General features: G+C 56.0%; 8 protein-coding genes across 8 annotated transcripts; 5 read left to right on the forward strand and 3 right to left on the reverse strand.

Annotated features, from left to right (window-relative positions):
* Positions 1–1,292: 1,292 nt before the first annotated feature.
* On the forward strand, positions 1,293–3,284 carry HMPREF1541_05966 (uncharacterized protein; the record flags this gene model as incomplete). Its single annotated transcript, XM_008720303.1, has 1 exon — positions 1,293–3,284. One exon carries the CDS (start codon positions 1,293–1,295, stop codon positions 3,282–3,284), a length of 1,992 nt encoding a protein of 663 aa, XP_008718525.1.
* Positions 3,285–3,742: 458 nt separating this feature from the next.
* Positions 3,743–5,194, forward strand: HMPREF1541_05967 (uncharacterized protein; the record flags this gene model as incomplete). Its single annotated transcript, XM_008720304.1, has 1 exon — positions 3,743–5,194. One exon carries the CDS (start codon positions 3,743–3,745, stop codon positions 5,192–5,194), a length of 1,452 nt encoding a protein of 483 aa, XP_008718526.1.
* A 1,265-nt stretch (positions 5,195–6,459) lies between these two features.
* HMPREF1541_05968 (uncharacterized protein) lies at positions 6,460–8,260 on the forward strand (the record flags this gene model as incomplete). The annotated part of the gene is made up of 3 exons (XM_008720305.1): positions 6,460–6,612; positions 6,673–7,161; positions 7,220–8,260. The coding sequence occupies 3 exons, from the start codon at positions 6,460–6,462 to the stop codon at positions 8,258–8,260; spliced, it is 1,683 nt and encodes a 560-aa protein (XP_008718527.1).
* A 507-nt stretch (positions 8,261–8,767) lies between these two features.
* On the forward strand, positions 8,768–9,937 carry HMPREF1541_05969 (uncharacterized protein; the record flags this gene model as incomplete). Its single annotated transcript, XM_008720306.1, has 1 exon — positions 8,768–9,937. One exon carries the CDS (start codon positions 8,768–8,770, stop codon positions 9,935–9,937), a length of 1,170 nt encoding a protein of 389 aa, XP_008718528.1.
* A 1,717-nt stretch (positions 9,938–11,654) lies between these two features.
* On the forward strand, positions 11,655–12,806 carry HMPREF1541_05970 (uncharacterized protein; the record flags this gene model as incomplete). Its single annotated transcript, XM_008720307.1, has 1 exon — positions 11,655–12,806. The coding sequence occupies one exon, from the start codon at positions 11,655–11,657 to the stop codon at positions 12,804–12,806; it is 1,152 nt and encodes a 383-aa protein (XP_008718529.1).
* A 481-nt stretch (positions 12,807–13,287) lies between these two features.
* On the reverse strand, positions 13,288–15,049 carry HMPREF1541_05971 (uncharacterized protein; the record flags this gene model as incomplete). The annotated part of the gene is made up of 4 exons (XM_008720308.1): positions 13,288–13,497; positions 13,549–14,649; positions 14,700–14,807; positions 14,897–15,049. The coding sequence occupies 4 exons, from the start codon at positions 15,047–15,049 to the stop codon at positions 13,288–13,290; spliced, it is 1,572 nt and encodes a 523-aa protein (XP_008718530.1).
* Positions 15,050–15,627: 578 nt separating this feature from the next.
* On the reverse strand, positions 15,628–17,712 carry HMPREF1541_05972 (uncharacterized protein; the record flags this gene model as incomplete). Its single annotated transcript, XM_008720309.1, has 1 exon — positions 15,628–17,712. The coding sequence occupies one exon, from the start codon at positions 17,710–17,712 to the stop codon at positions 15,628–15,630; it is 2,085 nt and encodes a 694-aa protein (XP_008718531.1).
* A 1,708-nt stretch (positions 17,713–19,420) lies between these two features.
* On the reverse strand, positions 19,421–20,326 carry HMPREF1541_05973 (uncharacterized protein; the record flags this gene model as incomplete). The annotated part of the gene is made up of 1 exon (XM_008720310.1): positions 19,421–20,326. One exon carries the CDS (start codon positions 20,324–20,326, stop codon positions 19,421–19,423), a length of 906 nt encoding a protein of 301 aa, XP_008718532.1.
* Between the last annotated feature and the right edge of the window lie 195 nt (positions 20,327–20,521).

Consider the following 20,521-nt stretch of genomic DNA (forward strand, 5'->3'; position numbering starts at 1 on the left):
TGGAACTGAGTCTAGATAGCTATCATCCTTGCCCGAAATGCCCCAAAAAAGAATTTCAAGCCATGATTCTGAATACTCTGTCGCGTCTAAAGCTGGCGGTGACAAGGTTGGCCCGCTCGGACGAGGGTCGGTGCTGACTGCGGTCACTACAACTCCCAGGCGCCGCCAAGGGCATCCATATGGAGCACAAGACTGTTGACTCTTCTCTCTTTGATTATCTTATCAGCCTGGAAGTCATCTGGCGACCAACCGAATGAGGTGGCTTGTCCAAGCCAGTGACAGACAATCTTCCCTTACGAGCATCAGCGTGAGCCGAGATTTCCTGCTGCCCCTGATTTCACTAGTCGCCAACTGAACACGAGCTGCACCTGTACACCAAGTGCCGGCCCTCGAGCGCAAGACGGATCTGCGCCCGATCATCGATAGAGACTGCCACGCATGCACACGTGTGAAGAACACCATCAAGAACGACCTGCTGGGGGGTTTCTGGTGAATACTGAGGAGTTTGGCCAGACCTCGCTTCGCTCTCAAGCGATACTCGCCTGGCGTGTACGCCACCCATTTTCAACGTGAGATAACACACGTCTACCCCTGGAACTCTGTGCCGCCGATCTACCAAAGCTTAAGTTCCAAGGTCTTTGAGTGATGATCGTTGCCGTCACTCCTACAGTGATACCACTTGTGGTCAGCCATCGGGCTGACACATCTCACGACGCATGCTGCCCTGATGTATAAGAGCCACCGCGAGCCTGGGCTGGCAACGATGAATAGACGCGCTGGAGCTGACGCGCTCGTCAGCGGCACGGTTTATTTGTGGAATCAGCCCAGCTAGCCGAACACCAGCTGCATGCGTATCCACCACCCACGGCGCTCGAGCACCTTGAATGCTGACTGGGATGCGAGGGCACTTTGCTCAATGCTGCTTACTTTTCCATGTTCGCGTTACCTGCACTGGGACACATTCGCCAGTCACTCCTGTCGGAGCTTTATCGAAAGCCTTCGGGTAAAGAGTTCACGACATTGACGATCTCACTTGACTACTCCAACCTGGGAACCAAATCAACGCCACCACCCCGCCTCGTGGATGGGGTGAATACGGTTTTGGGAGACTCTAAGGACTTCCCGGAGCGCCTCTCTGCTAGTACGTGTAGAGCACAAGCTGATTCGCACACCCTTTCAGCTCAATGCCACAGACTTTCTGATCCGAGTGTTTGCCCCTAATGGCAGCCCGATATACTTCTCTACTGTATGTCCCGTTCACCTGCGCTTTTGTCAAAACTGCCTGCGCGAGAATGGCGCGAACGACGATTTCTCGCTCTGCGCCTTACATTGCTGTCTTTCTCGTTTGTTTCATTTGGTATAATTTTCAGCTTCATCCCTTTGCTTCGATAAACCCGTGGCAGCGACCCATACGCGACTCAGCCCAGGAGCCTTTTCTCGCGAACTCATCTGATCTTCCTTCGGGCGGTCGGTTGGCGACAGCGGAATATGCGGAAGATGGACAGTTACGGCTTGTCGCAGACACTAGCAACTCGGCGTCGATAGATAGCCTTATAAAAAATGCCGGCAGCCAGTTTGAAACTCTGCTCAGAGAACGATCCTCCACCCTCGAGGATGCCGCAAGAGCATATCGGGAACGAAGAGGGAGACATCCGCCTCCCGGCTTTGACCAATGGTATAAATATGCGCACGAGAATGGTGCTATTATTGTTGAGGATTTCTGGGATCAGATATACGAGGACCTGGAACCCTTCTGGGCCGTTAATCCGTCCTTGATACATTCGCAGGCGAGGAAATTGGGCATGGCGGTGGAGATCAAAGACGGCAGAGCGAATGCGACCACCGACTGGTTCTGGCACACGATCTGGGCAAAGATGTTTGCCGAAGTGTCGCGCCACCTACCTGACATGGTCGTGCCCATGAACCCCATGGATGAGCCTCGTGTAATGGTGCCGTGGGAGAAGATGTCGGAATTGATGGCCGAAGCTCAGTCTACCAAAGAGTGGCTGCCAGTAGGACAGATGCGCCGGCGAGTACGCGGATGGGGAATGGAGACAGAGGAGGAAGACGAAGAAGACTCAGATCTCATGTGGCACGACAGCCCACCTTTCTCTTATGCGCGAGCGGCATGTCCGCCTGAGAGCCCCTTGCGTCGGCGTACCGAGTCGACCACTCCACAGATGCTCACTGAAGAGATCATGCTTCATGCAAGGCAGCGGACCCACGACCCCGATCTCCAATCGTATACAAACCCCAGTTTTGTTACCAATTTCACCGAGTCGACAAGCCCGTGCAATGAGCCGGCGATTCAGTATTATCATGCGGCCCTCACAGATCCACTCACGGCCAGCACCTCCACCGACCTGCTGCCACTGTTTGGTGGGTCGAAATTCGCCACGGTCAACAACGACATCTTACTTCCGGCCCCCATGTACTGGAATGAAGAGGAGCGCTTCATGGAAGATGACCCGTGGGAATGGAATGCAAAGACGGACAGCGTCATCTGGCGCGGCACCGCCACGGGTGGTTGGAACAAGCCCAACACATGGACGCGTTTCCACCGGCACCGCTTTGTCGCCCTCGTCAACGGAACCAAGTACGAGAGCGCGCATCAGAGGGCTTCTCGCGCCGACGACATTTTCAGTCCTCTGTGGCACCTCAGCGCCGTCTCACCCCTCAAGCCCGCGCTGCAACCCCATCTCTCCGCTTACCTCAAGCACCACGTCGACGCTGCCTTCACGGACCTGTTTTGCGATGACCACGACGACACGAAGCCCGATGACCGTCCGTATGGCTCCTGTTGGTACACGTCGCCGCATTACGACGTCGTGCCTGGCCAGCGGCTCTCCGTGCAGTACCAGTCCAAGTACCTACCCGACATTGACGGCAACTCGTTCTCCGGCCGCTACCGCGCATTCCTGCTCTCCAACAGCCTGCCCATCAAGGCGACGCTCTATCGCGAGTGGCACGACGCGCGCCTCGTGCCGTGGAAGCACTTCGTCCCCATGAACAACCGCTTCGACGACTTTTACCGCCTGATGGAATACTTTGCGGGCTGTAGCGCGGAGATCTGTGGCCAAGATGTCAAAGGCCACGACGCGGAAGCGGAGGCCATTGCAAAGGCGGGCAAGGAGTGGGCGCAGAAGGCGCTCCGGAAAGTCGACATGCAGATTTACGTGTTTCGACTGCTGTTGGAGTGGGGGAGGGTCACGGACAAAGACAGGCGCAAACTGGGATGGACGGACGATATTTTGAAGCGTACAAAGGCCACGGAGGAAAGATGAGCTTCAAGTGAGTGCTGTGGCGACAATCATGGTGGGAAAAGGCGCCGTGCGGACGACTCCGGTCGCTTTGGCTGCTGAGCCACACTCCCACATCACCCGCTTCGTTCTCCAACACGAGCCAAGTTTATGCGTCAGCATGGAATAAAGACTCCAGACTTGCAAGCGAGAGGTCCTCCCGCGACCCTCCGACGCCCGCATCTGAGGCTCACGCCCACTGGCCCGAAACATGCTGGGCCAAGTCTCGCTGACTGTCAGAAATGACGGCGCTCATCGCGCTGGATCCAGGCCAGGTACGAGCTGAAGTCTAATATTCGACGGTCTCGACAGAGATGAATCGCCGTTGAGGATTTCCATCTGGCGACCCTGTGCTGGGGAATCTGCCTATTCACGATCTAGACATATACTCAACGATAATTGCTTGCACAGCCGCGAATACTCAGCAAGACGCCTTTTCATCGATGAAGCACTTTTCTCGGTGGCCCGTCTTTCTGATCGCCAGCACAGTCTTGATATATGGATTCTACACCGCCAACAGGGCATTCCCCATAATCCCTACGCCGAGCTGGATCACTCCAGCCGCACCGTCGTCGCTGCTCCTGGCCCAACAAGATCTCTGGGCATTGTTGTTTCCGCGCCTAGTCGCACACGAGCCGCAATGCGAGCCCATAAAGCACGTCAACGGCGGCGACTTGGTGGTCGGATACGATGCATCCCGTACCACGCAACGGCCTGATCGCCTCAACGTGACCGAGACGCAAGTCTCTGCCCTCCGCACCGCGCATCGAGCCTTCAAGACCCATCTCGAGGACATGCGCTACCAACTGCCCTTCGTGAACGGCACCCGCGGCATCGTCACCACAGCCGGAGGCAACTACCTCCCCGTCTCAGTCGTATCGATCCGCATGCTGCGCGAGACGGGCTGCATGCTACCAGTCGAAGTCTTCTTGGCCTGCGATGACGAATGGGACGCGGAAATCTGCGACAACGTGTTCCCCAGCATGTCTGCGCGCTGTGTCGTGCTCGATAGCGTCTTCCGCCCTTCCCTCGCGGTTCGAATCGAGAAATATCAGTATAAAATCATGGCCATCATCTTCAGCTCGTTCCAAGACGTCCTGTTCCTCGACTCCGACTCCTTCCCGCTGCACGACCCGAGCGGCCTCTTCACGGCCGAGCCGTTCCAGTCCACCGGCATGGTGCTGTGGCCGGACTTCTGGTTCGCAAGCGAGAGCCCGGCGTTCTTCGACATTGCCGGCCTCGAAATGCCGCCGCTGGCGCGCATGCCGGCCACGGAATCTGGCGAGCTCATGTATTCAAAGTCGAAACACACGCAGTCTCTGCTTTTGGCCCTGTACTACAACTTCTACGGCCCGGACTTCTACTACCCGCTGCAAGCCCAAGGCGCGCCCGGCGAAGGCGACAAGGAAACCTTCCTGTGGGCGGCCCTGGCGTTCAACGAGTCCTTCCACAAGGTCCAACAGAAGATCCGCGCTTTGGGATATATCACGACGAGCAAGGAGTGGCGCGGTTCGGCGATGGTGCAGTATGATCCCCGCACCGACTTGCCTCGAGCGGCGGCATCGTCGGATGGCAGAGGAGACGATGAGGGCAGGACAATGGCACGGCCGTTGTTCGTGCACGCCAACTTCCCCAAGTTGAATCCCGGCTCGATCTTCCAGGACGTGTCGTTCGGCGTCACGGGCCCGACGAGGGATGCGGACGGGACGATGCGCCGGATCTGGCACACGAGCGCGGACGAGGCCGTCGCGTTCTGCGGGTATGATGCGGAGAGGCGGCTGTGGAGTGTCGTAAGGGAGATTGCTTGTCGGTATGAGGGCAAGTTCGTCACGTGGGAGGGCCGGAGGGATGTCTGCGTGAATGCGACGGTGTATTGGGACAGGGTTTTTGGGTGACGTTGGATAGCTGGGAAAATTAGTGGAATTGGGTTACTGATTGGCCTTGTTGTGGCCTCTACTTTCGCTGTCACCAAGTGCTGCCTCGATCCCAGTCACCTTCGGAACGCCTCGCAGGTGGTCGCAGCTGGATCTCCGGATGTGACCAGGTCCATCCTTGACCGCATCATCGCCTGATGCTCGTCAGAAGAGGTCCAAAGCCGCTGCGCACACCCGCGGTAGATGGGTCATCTCCCCCCCCCCCCCCCAACCCCGGAATGCACGGTTGGAGCCACAGCGGCAGCTTTCGCGAGGACTTCTCGAAGCCTGCCGAATTCAGAATAGGTCGCTCAGCTGTGCGAGAGCTATCGTAGTCTCCGCGTTGGAGCCGGGCCGCGTGCCGGGAAGCTATGCAGACCCGGCATAGATGGTCGATGAACTGTAGAACAGAAATGACAGTGTTGGCGCATCGAGCATGTGTCCAGAACCTTTGTAGCGTTCCCAACCTTTTGCCCTGGTCTGGTACCAAAGTGTCGCTACCAGTGCGGGAACAGGCTTCACGAGTTCTTCCGCATAAAGTTGTTGGTTGAGATGACCCATACTATACCTAACCTACGCCATCGGCCCAGAGTCTGTCCAGATGCTTCGCCGGTGAGAAGAACTATCGCGGTATCCCGGGCCGGTCACTGCCTGCGAACCAGGATACTCCCTCTTGGCAGCGACGGAGCGGGAGACCGACGTCCCAAGATCTTCCTCAAAGCACTTGTGTACACGGGATCAGCGCCGGATGAAGCTTGGGTGCCCACTCTCTGCACATCCTATTAGTCTTCCGATTCCACTCAGACCACATCTCACAGGCGCTGAGTCGCTCGGACTGCCATCTAGCACCCCGGTAATGCGCCGGCCTAGCGGGCGCGGTTGGTCCTCCGATAACTCCCTAGCAAGCATGCCCGGCCCAGGCAGGGTATACCAACAAGTCCCTGTACTGCATCGACTAAACCCTGCTGAGATGAACAATATGTCCACGAGGAAGCAGCTGTCTCCATCGCTATCGGCGGAGCATCCTGGCAATCCACGAGATAACGCACGGCAGTGGACCTTGCATAGCCGGTCTTAGATACGGCTCTGGGGTTGGTGAGGGATACAAAATGGTCGGACAGTCCATCTCTTCGTGAGATAATCAACTGGGAAGCGCGTTACCGGTAGTCTCTCTTGAACCTCTCACCACTCTTTCTTGTCCATCAGGGACCTACGACTGGCTGGTACAAACCCATCATTACGCCACCATGGACGCCGAAGCCCCCACCAACAAAGCAGTCACGGGCGAAATCACGCAGGCCCGTGAGCCGTCCGTCTACGAGGATGACCTCGACAAGCCCCAGGCGCCGGCGCGCATGCAGACGCAGCGCCACCTGCGCTCAAGGCACGTGCAGCTCATGGTGCGTTGTGACACCCTCTATATCTTACCGCAATAAGCAACGTACTGACGTGGCACAAAGGCCATCGGCGGCGCCATTGGCATCGGTCTCTTCGTCGGCATCGGCGTCACGCTTACACGCGCGGGCCCCATCGCGCTGCTCGTCGGCTACATCGTCTATGGACTCGGATACATCTGGCCGCTGTGTCTGGCGGTGGGGGAGATGACGGCTTGGTTGCCCATCCGAGGCTCCATCTTCGAGATGGCGACCCGTTTCGTGCATCCGAGTTTTGGCTTCGCGATGGGCTGGACGTATTTCTACAGCGCGACCATGTTGGTGTGCACGGAATACAGCGCCGTGGCGACGGTCATGCAGTATTGGAACACGTCTGTGAACCCGGCGGTGTGGATTGCTATGGCTATGGTGGTCTGTCTGTTCTTGAATCTCGTGGGTGTGAGGTGGTATGGCGAGAGCGAGTTCGTCATGTCGAGCACCAAGATCCTGCTGCTTGTGGGCTTGATGCTCGTCACTTTCATTACCATGTGTGGCGGCAACCCGAATGGCGATGCTGTGAGTACTTCCCTTCCTCCCAATTGCTTCCCGCGATGTCTGACACGTCGCCCCGCAGTACGGCTTCCGCAACTGGGTTGACGGCAATGCTTTCCGCGAATACCACAGCTCAGGTGACCTCGGCCGCTTCCTCGCCTTCTTCGTCTCCTTCCGCTACGCCGTCTTCACCGTCGGCGGACCCGACTACATCTCGCTGTCGGCCGGCGAGATCCAGAACCCGCGCCGCGTGGTGCCGCGCGTGGCCAAACTCATCGTCTGGCGCATCGTCGGCTTCTACGTCTTGGGAGTAGCGTTCCTCGGCATCATCTGCAACTCGCAGGACCCGACACTCATTTCCGCGATCGAGGACTCGCGCCCGGGCGCCGCCGCCTCACCTTGGGTGGTCGGCATCAAGAACGTCGGCATCCACGGCTTCCTCCCGGGCCTGATCAACTTCTTGATCCTGTTGTCTGGCTGGTCGTGCGGCAACGCGTTCCTCTACACCAGCAGCCGCACGCTGTACTCGCTCGCTCAGGACGGACAGGCGCCCAAAGTGTTCCTGCGCTGCACCAAGCACGGCATCCCGTGGGTGTGCGTCGTGGTGGTGTCTCTCATCAGCTGCATCACCTTCCTGGTCTCGTCCAACGCCGCGCTCGAGGTCTTCTTGTGGTTTGTGGATCTGACGACGTCCGGCCTGATCGTCAACCAGACTGCCATGTTCTTAACTTTCTTAGGCTGGTATCGGGCCCTCAAACGCCAGGGCATCGACCGTCACGCCCTGCCGTATCGGGCACCGTTGGCCCCGTACGTACAGATCTTTGGCTTGATCCTGGGTGTGCTGGGCATCCTGTTTATTGGATTTGATCGCTTTGCGCCGTTCACTGCCAGGGGCTTCATCACGAGCTATTTTGGCATCTTTTGGGCCATGGGCTTGTTCATTTTCTGGACCGTGTTCAAGCGGACCAGGTTCGTCAACCCAGAGACAGCGGATGTGTATGGAGGTAAGGCGGAAATTGACGCTGAGTGTCGGGTCTGGGAAGAGGGTGGGCTGGAAGAGAATGAGAAGAGGAGATTGGCTGGAATGAATGTCATGAGGAGGACTTGGGAGAAGATGTGGTGAGCTGAGGCACTGGCCATCCAGGGGTCTGCTGTCTATGGTCGATACGCTTTACTACTATCCGGTCATCCAGCATAGCACGGCCTAACGTCCTATCTTACGAAAAGTTTACTTCCATACCATGAATCTGCCCCTGACAAGATCCGCAAGATCCGTGGAGTCGATGCCAAGACTCAATTTCAGGAGGCGACTCGTTTTCCGCTTGATACTCTGTTACCCTCACATAGCACTAGAGACAAGGATCCCCCATTAATTACAATCCCTCAACTTGTTCAGATGAGAGGACCTCGAGCATGTGACCGCTGCCACCGCTTCAAGGAGAAATGCACCTCCGACCCAGGCGCAAAAGGCTGCCAGCCGTGCACCCGCTCCGGAGCTCCCTGCACCGCCATCCGGCAGCGCCCACGCAAGGGCCGACGGCCGCAAGCCAAAAACTTCACCAACGGTGCCGCCGTACGCGTGTGGGACGCCGGCGCCGCAGCATCGCCCAAGCCCACCACACCGCACGCGATGGCGTCGCCCATTATTGCCTCGTCAACCGACAGCTCGCTCGACGATCTATGCCGAGCGGCCTTCGACGGCGAGCCGTGGCAGTGCACGCCCGAGCTCGTGCGGAATTTCTACCGGTCCTTCCACCGCTTCCTGCTGGGGCCGAGCTTCGCGTCCGCGCTGCGCCGCGTCTCGCAGCGCGCCTTCTACAGCTCGCCGCCGCTGCTGTTTGACGTCTACCGCGCCATCGCGGATACCATGCAGGACGCGCGTGAGAGTGTGGGCGCGCCCAACGAGGCCAGTATCGCGCGAGGGACCTCGTCGCTGGAGCGGTTGCGGACCGTCGACATTGCGGGCGAGGACGATGCGCTGGCGATCCTGGCACTGGGGCAGACGCTGGCCGCTCATGACCTGCTTACGAACTGTAATGGGTGTGTGTTGATTATGCGCTACTCGCTGTCTTGCGCGGAGCCGTGGTATGGACGCTTGGCGCGGGATGCTTCGCTGGATCCTATTACGACCTCTACCGTCTTCTGGGATATTGTGTGCTGTCTGGTTCGCGGCCAGATGCCTGTTGTCAAGCCCCAGGTTAGAGAAGAGGGCGCTGTCGACCGACTGGCTGGCCTGTGCACTACGATGCTGCCTATTCTATATGACCTTGCAGTAGCGCTCAACAAAGCTAGCGCTGCGCGTACGGGCGGTGCTGAAGCAGAAACAACGTCTTTCCGCAACATCGAGGCCATGCTGCGAGCGTGGACACCTACACCACCAGAAAACTTCGACAAACGTTACACCGAGGTGGAAAGGCTGAGGATGCGCGCACAAGCGTCCATGTACCGCAGTGCTGCCCTGCTGGTCGCGCATCGGGCAATGCATGAATTCGGGACGGCGGATGACATTGCACGGGCCCACGCGAACCACATTCTGCACGAACTTTCGACGCACGAGGAGCTGTTGGGGCCGGATCTGTGCCTACGCCACATCGGATTCCCACTGTTCACGGTCGCTGTCGAAGTCCCAGAGCTATCCAGCAGTCTTCTGCACAAGATCGACCTGCTGGACGTGGCCCCGACGGCCCGCCAGCAAATGGGCGCGCTTGTGGACTATGTGTGGGCCCAGAGAAATAGCGGCTTCCGAGGGTACCTGCATCAGCTTGTGCAGAGAGGTCCCACGTTTGTTGCTGTTCCCTGAGTGAAGCGACCAACCTGCGACATGCTGGCGGTCAATGTCGGTACGTCTGTTGGTCTCCACCGGTCTATTAGTGCCGTTGTTGGTCTAGCGTGCTTGCTAGTGTGCGTGCCTGACTGAGGTGTACTCCAGACTACCAGCATTCATTGTGTAACCAGACCAGGGGGACCCGCAGCCGATGCCTCCGAGCATAGCGTCGAGAGTAAACCACGGCTCCCGCCCAGGGAACATTTCTTGCTCGACAGCAGCGGTCCGTAGCAAAACCACCGATTCATGCAACATGCCATCTGCTGCCAATCAAAGCTCTCCACCTCTCAGAACAAGCAGGAGCTCCTGGCCAGAGGCAGCATCTGACGAGTGCCAGCAAACACAGTCTAAGCAGTCGAGACCAGCAGAAAGAGACAGCAGAACCCATTACACATCACCGGTGGAGAGACCCACTTTCGACGTAAAGGGCTCGACGCTCACCTTTGAAGATTTGCGACTCGCGGCTGAGAAGCATGGCTTCAAGATCGGTATGCCACAATCTGCCAAAGTGAATGGTACATACATCCATTCAGATTCGAACTCCCTAGGACGTATACTAACGCAGGGCAGCAATATCCTCCAGCGACGTTTCCAAACAACTAGATGCATTCTTCCAAGCGCTGGCGGCTCAACGTGCACAAGGAGATGCACCTGTCTTTTCTCCTTCTGCAGACGTGCTTGACGGTCGACAAACCAGACGGCCCATCCGGCACCTCATCAGCAGGAGGTCATCGGATGATGCAATTGGGGATGCTTTCTAAGCTGAGAAAGGCATAAGCGTCTTTCATTCGTCCTCCACGGGTTTCATCGATGCTCGACTAGAGCCAGCGTCTCCATAGCGGAACTCTAGCTCCTTCCAGCTCGTTTCGAGCAGCCAATATGACGGATAGTCGAGCTATTATCACCCTTGGCAGCGCACCGTGGATCGTGTGGGCTGATGTTTTGAGGCATGGTCCTAACCTGGTGAACTAGTATTCAGTCATCAAGAAGCCTGGGCCACAAGTCGTCCACAGAATGTATGCATGATCTCCTCAATGTGTGACCTACAATCAGAAGTCTGCAAGAGCTTCGCCCGACTTCTCCCTTCCTCTTTTGCTACAATGAAGGTCAGTGTGGGGAGATGATCTCTCGTCCTCCAGCCCAACTCGCATGGACGCCTCGTTTTGCCCCACACATACAATACGAACTTGCAGCTACTCCACCTACCCCAACTCCCGAAAAGGATGCTAAGTCGGATGCGTCTCTCCGCAACCCCCTCTGTCGGGGTCATCTGCTTGGAAGATCGTGTTGCTTGTTGGACAGAAAACCAGGACCGTGAGTACTAAGGTTAACATCTTGTTATGAAGCCACATAAAGGAGACGGTGAAGAGAGCCTTGATATTCGTCTCCCAACGTCCCTCTGGCGGGAAGTCACCCTCAGTCTGTTAAGTGTACGACGCGTGATAGTGAGCGATCGGCCTGCCCGATAAACGACATCCTCGCCGTATACTCCCCTGAAGACCATAGACAGGCGCTGCCAGAAGCCAAGCGCTCTTTGTCTCTCGCTCCAACTCAAAAGCAGACGACACATCACTCCCACCAACCCAGGCACGCCTCAACGCAGCAGCAGCAGCAGGACACACACACTTCCCGCCCCCCCAGAGCCCCTCCAGCCATGCCCGCCTCACCACCACACCCACCAATCCCCCCCACCATGCGCGCCTGGCACCTCACCGCCTTCAACACGCCCTACACTCTCACCCCCTCGCAACCCACCCCCCACCCCATCCTTCCCCACGACATCCTCATCCGCGTCCTCGCCTGCTCCTACTGCCACACCGACGCCCTCGTCGCCGCCGGCGCCGTCCCGCCCCAACCTGCTCTCCCGCACATCGGCTGCCACGAATTCGTCGGCAGGGTCGTCGCTTTCTTCCGTGACCCCGACAACCCCGCCGATGCCGCAGTCGCTCCAGCAGAGGAAACGCGCGATGGCCTGCAGCTGCAGCTGCAGCTGGGCGACACCGTCGCCGTCCCCGGCCGCGGCAACCACGTCTGCGGCGCCTGCCTTGAATGCCGCGCCGACAGCGCCGTCTCGCCCGACCCGGCGGGCTTCAGCGTCTACTGTCCCGCCTCGGGGGCGGGGTTGGGCGTGGACCGGCCCGGCGGGTTTGCCGAGTATGCGGTGGTGGACGCGCGGCAGGTGGCGCGGGTGCCCGAAGTGTTGGCGCCGTGTGAGGTGGCGCCGCTGATGTGTGCGGGCCTGACGATTTTCGTGGCGCTGAGGAAACTGGGACTGCGGAAGGGGGACAGGGTCGGGGTCGTGGGCTGTGGCGGTGGGTTGGGCCACTTGGGGTTGCAGTTTGCGGTGAAGATGGGGTTGAGGGTGCATGGGTTTGATATGGGGAAAAGGGCGCTGGGGTTGGCGAGGGGGTTGGGGACCGGGGCGGAGGTGGTGGATGTTAGGGAGAGGGGGGCGGAGGGGGTGAGGAGGGAGATAGGGAGGGAGGATGGGAGGGTGTTTTTTGAGGAGATGGGCTTGGATGCCGTGGTGTTGTTGGCGGAGAGTCAGGAGGCGTGGGATTATGCGGTTGGGTTAGTGAGGAATGGCGGGAAGATGATGGTGTTGAGTTTCCCGCCTGCGGGGTTTCGCTTGAATCCGTTTGATTTGGTCATTAGGCGGGTGAGTGTCGAGGGGAGCCTGATTGGGAGTAATCGGGCGATGGCGGAGATGTTTGCCTTTTGTGTCGAGCATGGTGTTAGGGCGAAGATCAAGAGGTATCCGTTTGAGAAGTTGAATGAGTTGGTCGAGGACTATCATCAGGGAGAGCCGGGGAAGCTGGTGTTGGATATGGAGACAAGTACGTGAATACCTCTGCGTACCTGATCAAAGTCTTGCTGTCGCTGCCAATCGCATCGGACGCATCAATTCTATATCGAAGCCGAAATGTGGTTGATTGTCTCCTTATGCCGCTAGCACGGTCTTTCTTGCGATCGACGAAAACGATATGTGCCGAGGCATGCTACTCGTATCAGATGTTCTTCAACCCCCCATGAACCTGGCCTTGATCAAGGTATCAGCTTGATCGAAACATTCAACGTTGAAGACCGACATGCTCCGGGGCATGTCAGGAAGAGTGTTCAGTACTCAACTGTTTGACAACACGCAACAGACAGACGCGGACTGATGTAGCACGTGATGATATCGTTATGTGTCAATACTATTATCCATGAAGCATCAACGAAGGGTTTGAAAAGCCACCCTTTCTGCCACCCAAGCGTGTCCCACATGGTCAGGCAATTTGTCTCGAGCTCCTGATGACCCATCAATTCGACTAAAACCCTGATCACTACTCCACCTCCTTATTCCTCACAACCTCCCTACGTGAGTTCATAGTCGACACACACTCATGCTGCGGAAACTTGCGGATCGGCACCTTGTCGTTATAGCACTCGTCGATCTCCTCGAGCGTCCGCTTGTTCGTCTCGGGAATGACGAAGAAGGTATAGACGCAAATCAGGAGATTGCCGACAAACCAGATATAGCCGTATTGAGCGCCCTGAGACAGGTCAGTAGTGAACAAAGACACCAATATCCGGGTATTACTTACCCAATTGAGCTCAGTCGGGTTGATGAAGTACGGGATGGTAAAGGTGATGGACCAGCCGCAAAGATAGGTAACGGAAGATGCGAAACCAAGTGTATGGCCTCGAAGACGCTGGCTGGGGATCTCGCCCGCCACCTGCCAGGAGTAAGGCGAGGTCGACGCGGACGCCACGAAGAGGAAAATGCTGGCCATGGCGATGATGACTTTGCCGCTGACGGCATCGATGCCGCGGACCGAGTACGAGATGCCGACGCCCATCATGCACAAGGCCTGCAGGAAGCCGCCGACCATGAGAATGATGCGCTTGCCGACGCGGCCCGTGAAGAACGGAGTCAACATGGCGCCAATCAAGCCAACGCACTGCAGGATGACGCCGGTCTGAAACGGGTTGTGGTCGCCCGAGAGCATGAAGAAGTAGATGCCGTACTGAGTGATGAAGGGCACACCGTTGGCGGCAGAGAACAGCGCCACGCCCAGAGATGTCAGGGTGCGTTTGATGTTGGGCTTGTAGAACATCTCCATGTAGCCGACGGTGCTGGTCATGGCCTTGTCGGCCTCGATGGTGTGGTTGATCTCGGCCAATTCCTCTTTGATTTGGAGGTCGGTGAAGCAGGAGTCGCGGTGGAAGCGGAGGGCGCGCTCGGCCTGCGTGAGCTTGCCCTTGGAGGCGTAGTAGCGGGGAGTGTCGGGCATGAAGATGAGTGCTATGCCAAGCAGAATAGGCACGATGTAAAGGACACCCAGTGGGATGCGGTATGATGACCGGTCGAGGCGCTTGGCGGTTTCATTGTTGACGATGACTCCGAGCAGAGCGCCGAAACTGATCCAGAACTGGTAGAATGTGTAGCTCAAGGATCTCAGATTTGCTGGGACAGTTTCTTGCATGTAGAGTTGAGCACAGACCATGAGTAAACCATTAGAGAACCCTAGGATGAGACGACCAGCGTACAGAGCTCCCTTGTTGATGACGGCAATCTGGATCGTGACACTCAAGATCATAAGAGCAATGCCGGACCAGATACCGCCTCGACGTCCGGTCTTGTTGCAGATCCAGCCGGCTAGGAAGGTTGACACAAACATTCCCGCAGAGACGAGCGAAGATATCTGCTTGTGTCAGCCAGGTCGTGGGAAAGGGAGAGGATGAAAGCACTTACGAGTTGTTGTACAGTAGTAGAGATACCATAACCTCCTGGCAGGTGAGGGTCTTGATAGCCGAAGTCATGCAAGAAACCTGGCATGGCCTGGAAGCCATTGACCATTCCCTGGGAAGGTGTTAGATACCGTTTTTTCGTAGGAGTAGGAAGAGGCTACTTGCCTGGTCAAGACCGAACTCGAAGAAGGCCAAACTGACGATGAGGCACATGAGGATACCCTTCTTGTTTTCCCAGTACCCATCTCGGGTGATCTTCAGAGTTGGCGCAGCAGGGTCGCTGTCAGCTTCACGAGTGCCCATGTCGGCATGCTCGACACGGCTCTCCTCAGCTTTGTCGTTGGGGTGATTCATCGCAACTGTTCGCAGAGAGCCTAGTAGCGAGTCCAGCGACAGAAGATGAGAGAAGTGAGCACTCTCTTGATCAGAAATGCCGAAGCGAAGGGGAAAATCTGCAAGTGCCTGCTGATACTTCTGCAGGGCCCGGGGGCCGCATAGTGGATTCAACCCAGCATAATAACATCCGAGCTCCAAAAGTTGGGGCATGCCACAACTTGGTGTCTGGTATCTTCCCCACACCCCACAAAGGGGATGGCAGCAACCCCGGATTTGGAGTAGAGCAGTAATAAGCGAAATAGGTGCATTGCCGGTCAAAGAAGAACCGCCGAAGAGTGGCCTGGAACGGTCTGTGAATGCAATGCGCATGAAAAGGCTGGGTTTGCGGGTCAAGCACAAGTCTGTTGGTAGTCGAGTTTGAGGTCCAGCTGGTCGAAGCGACTATTACGGTCGGCAAGTGGAAAACTTCTCCAAGCGAATGAGAACAGTTTTTGCGACACTTTCGAAACTTCATGTGACTTTGATGTAGCAAGTGATCGATGGTATACGAGGCCTATCTCCCCAGGCAGTGCTCCCAATTGGTGTCCCTTAACAAGTTAATTTGATTGTTTGAGAACAGAAGCAAAGTCTCGAAGACGCTTATCCATGATCGTGGCACACCGCCAAACCCGACCATCAAGCACGGACAGGTAGAAATCGACGGGGCTGAGGACGGGGTTTCCTGACTCATCATAGGACACGCCCTGTTCATCGAGCTCGTTCAGTATATCATCAAAAAGTCTTTGCACGACCGCTGCAGCGGCACGGTCATCCTCTGTACTCGATGTTTCTTCTTCACCCCGTTCTTGGCCCTGTCCGCGACAGTTCAACCACCAGGCCAGTATGAGGGCACTCTCGTAGGCCGTGATAAACGCCTGTGATCCAAGCTCGAGCCCACCCGTCTTGTTCAGATAAGTGATGCCCAGCTTGGCGCGGACCAACCACGAATTTGCCGCAAACTTGATGACTTTGAGAGCACGGCTTCTGTTCTGGCAGGGTGGTAGGGAGAGTCCGCTGCGAGGGTTGTTGGCTATCTTTTTGAGTGTGTCCAATTCCTGGCCGAGATACAGATGGTAGTATGACGACCCAAGAAGGGATAGACAATCATTCAGAAGAGGATGGTCTAGCCTGGTCATGTTACGCTCGGCTCGTGGATGACGGCGCCATAGACCCTCCCAGGTTGCAATGGCTTTTTCCATCCTCTTGCGCTCTCCATTGAACGGGTCGTAGATGTCCATACTGAGTCGTTGCTTGGTACAAATTGTGGCCAGTATAGCGCCCATGATTGCCAGCAGGGCAAAAGCACTGATAGGACCGCAATTTTCAGGCGTTTCACCAACCATGACAGAAATGGTAAGCGTCCATAAGTCAACATTGCCGATTGGAGGATTCATCTGAAGTGCGAAGCGCCATTCAGGCTCTGACACTGCATGCCACGCAGACTCGTCTGATGGTGGCGGCATAGAGCAAGGCATAGGTGGCAGGATCGTGACAGCGGAAGGATCCAGGGCCAAACACATGGCTGAGACGATGAACATCCAAGAAATAACGCGGCTGCAGGATTCTGCGAAGATCCATGTTGCCCAGCTGTCCACGGATATCTTTCGTCGCTCTTCGATTTCGGGGAGACCTCGGTAAACAATATTCTGGACGGCGAAAAGATGGCTTTGGGCCCGATGAAACAGATGGGGGTCACCTGTACACGCGCCAAACTGTGCGCAAAGCACCGCGGCCTGAGCGTACCACAAATGGAAGCCAGTGTCGTGGGCCTGAATGGCCTGCGTCTCGTGCTGAGCAAGAAGCAGACACGATGCCTCATAGGCCGACTCTGCAAACTTCTGCTCCGACAGGTGCACCGCCCCTATCGCAAGCATGATGAGGATCAAGGCGGGGTGAGCGTCAGAGATCTTGAGAGAAGCGAAGTGGACAATGGGGGTGTGGAGGTCGAAGTGCTGATAGTATGCAATTAGGCATCGTAACGTGCGCGACAAGCTCGGCCGTCTGAACTGCTTGAGCACTCCACCGGGGTCGGCTTCGTTGATACTGCTGTGGAAGATTTGGAGTTCATCGAGCGTAATCTGAAGGGCGTTGTGGACTGCCGTTACCGAGCGGACATCAGACACGGATTCGGGGGTGGCTAACTGGAGTGGATTGATGCTGCTCTCCGGTATCATCGGCAGGGACGTACTTGGCTGGTTTGGTGTCGACGGGATGGTCAGCCCGGAATGGTTGTAATTGAATTGGAATAACAAGGTGTCCTCGAGAAACATATCATTGTCGAAGGCGAAGTCTGAATAATTTACGGACTGTTGCGCTGTTCCGGCGTCCAGAGCCATGCCATGCTGGTGGAGGTCATTTGAACCATACCCTCGACTGACGCCAGTCTGATTGTCACTTTGGTCATGCTCAAGCAAGTCGCTGTGTTTTGCGGCTACCTGTCTGAGATGGTCGGGGCACTTTTTGGTATGGCGATGGAGGACGTCTGCACGGCCGTAGCTGGTGCCACATCCACTACATCGGAACGGCTTCCGCTTATCATGCGCTAGAACGTGGCGATTGAGATGCTCCGAGCGAGAGAAGGCTCGGCCACAGCGCTCACAGATGTAGGATCTCGACCTTGCGGCGCCAGCGATGTTCGTCATGTTTGACCGGGCACACGGATCGAGGTGTTCATCATCCGAGGTGCTTTAGCATCTCAGCAGACTTCGCAGTCATCTAAACTGACCGTTGTCCATAGCCATCGGGAACGCGCTACAATGAAAAGACTCAAGTGTAAAGCTATCCCCATCAGCTTCATGTCTGTCTCCATGCCAGCCCTTCGGTGGATGATTGGGGAAGAAGCGGGGCCTGGAAGTTTCCCCAACAGCCACCCTGCAGCGGACCCCGACGCCCAAGCATTCTGGGGCAGGCCCCGCCATGATCTGGGGCTACCTGACAGGAGATCCGATAGCAGCATTAATCAATGCACCATGAACCTGGCCAAGAGAACAACTAACTCCAGCTGATCTATTTCGAGAGACTAAGCTAGGGGGAAGAAAGGGGAAATTCAAATACCTGTCAAGGCTGTATAAAGCTGGCATCTAAGCTAGTCCTCAAGGACTGATAATCTAGTCCAGATGTTGTATCAGTATAGTTCTATGCGTAAAGCTCTCTACTACTGTAGGCGCACCAATACAAACTTGATCGTGGTGTAGACGCTGTACGCTACACTGTTATGAGGTATAATTCCACCTAGGAACTCATCAGAAGTAGGCGCCGGTTAGTGGCACGACAAGCAACATCGTTAGAATATACTTGTGAAGCGTTATGGAGTGAAAGGCTACATAGGTAGATCAACAGAGGTCAACCACTTGTACCATCAGACGTGCCTCGTGGAGAGAGCCAACAACAAATGGTAATACTCCTACAGTATAGTCGGAGAACCGACTCTGGGATAGACTAGACACGGTACTGTGCACATTCCGAGTCCAGCTCAAGTTTCTCATGCAGTCGCCAAGTACCATAGCACATTTGCAGAGCAGGCCCCCATGGCACCCCCTGTACGATATAATCTCATGCCGCTGCACAAAAGTCCACCAACAAACGACCCAATTTTCTGATATTCAACACTCCAGAAGGATCTAAGACTCCTGAATCATGTAACTCGACCTTACATGAGTTTGCCTCATCGTATATTGGGCGCCGACCGAGACGAGCATTCCGGTCGACAGACCTATCATTGATGTAGCTCCCCAAATTTGATTGGCATAGCCTGAAAAGATAGGCTGGATAAATATTACGCGAATTAGGCGTATATCTTGTCCATGTCGCAACTCAGTAGAGTCATACTGGCATCGCCCGAGTCCAGTATTGGAAGGGTTGGTAGATGTGCGACGGGCGACTTGAATCTTTCGTGTGTGCACATGTGATGTCGTGGCTTCGTCGCGCGCGCCTTGATTGAGACTCTGAACAGATGGAGAGGATCGGGGGCGATGTGGTCTCTTCCCCCCGGATGTCGGCTTTCCATCGCAGTTCGAGAAGCTTGTGAGAGAGCATTGTTGCGGATTGCGACCGATTGAAACCCAAGTATACCAGAGCCAGAATGATTGCCGTTGCCAGTGTCACATGTGTGCTGAGTGCGCGTCGCGAATTCTTGCCTTCTTCTGGTATGTCCTGACCACCAGACCACTACATTCACGTCGAGTTCGAACTTCTCTTGAGCGTACCACGGTCGGCGTGACACAGCTTGCTGATCGTTCTTTGTTAAGTATGCCATCATAAGACTGACCCAAGTCTCTTTTCCTCGTCTCGGTAGGGGCAATCTATCGCACAGTAAGTAGGCGTTTTCTTGTAGTCGCCTAAATCAAACTCTCAGTCCATCTCCCAGTAGTACTTCAACCACTCCACATAGTACTTTCGCACGTCTCTCAAACAGCCACGGGCAAGCTCGCCACGATCTTGACATCTTAAGCCTTCGAAAGGAATGCTGATGGAATAGTCCAGCACAATGTAGGTGTTGTCGACCACTTCCCGCTGCTCATATTCGTCCAGGTGGACTATCCGGCGTCGCGAGTCGGAAATCTCGCTACCGTTCTCTTCTTCATGTTCCTTCACCTGGACGTGCGATCTAAAGAAGTTGCCAGTGCTGAGCTTTGGATCGCCGTCATCGTAAGTGACGACTGATAAGCAAGGTCCTTCGCTGTTCCTAGTACCCAAAAGTATGAATTGTTTGAGATGGAGCGGGTCTCCTTCTTTCGATACCTTGAACAAGCGACCCGGTTCGAACCACCCTAACTCGCGCTTATCGTATGATGTATCTTCATCGGACCCTTCCATACTGTCAGGCTCGATTCTTGCGCTAGGCACGGATCTCAATTCTGGTGCCGCTGGCTCGAGAGCAGAAGATCGAATGGACGGTGCTTTCGTTTTATGACCGTTGACCCTAGACTGGGGGCGATTGGCTGTGTGATGCATTATCAGGAACACGATCTCAATGTCCGGGCGCATGTCCATACTGGTCGGAGGCCCCCGCCGCCGTTCGCGAAAATAAGAACGAAGTGATGATAACTTACACATTCTCCCCAAGTCACCAAACGTATTGTGCGCTCCGTCGGAGCTGGTGATGGTCAGATTCTTATAGAAGTGGCCGTTGTAGTAATTCGTTATGTGGAGGACTGGGGCGGGGTCGTGAGAGGAGTCGATATGCGGTGCTTGCCTCACCAATGTGCTGCTGACCCGTTCGAATTCTTCGTACTGCGTAACATCCACTCCAGGCATGCCGCTATAGCACCATAGACTTTGTACCCCTTCATGGACTACCCTGGAAGCAGACTTGAAGAGACTGGAGCCAGCGCAGTCCTGGGGCTGGGACAGTGCGTAGCCTGAACAGTCCCGATTGTAACATGTGACCAGCCTCCAATCAATCCAGACCACACCGGTCGCGAAGGCATGCACCACGTCTGACCTGCAGGA

The sequence above is a fragment of the Cyphellophora europaea genome (genome assembly GCF_000365145.1).
Source record: "Cyphellophora europaea CBS 101466 unplaced genomic scaffold supercont1.5, whole genome shotgun sequence".
Lineage (NCBI taxonomy): Eukaryota > Fungi > Ascomycota > Eurotiomycetes > Chaetothyriales > Cyphellophoraceae > Cyphellophora > Cyphellophora europaea.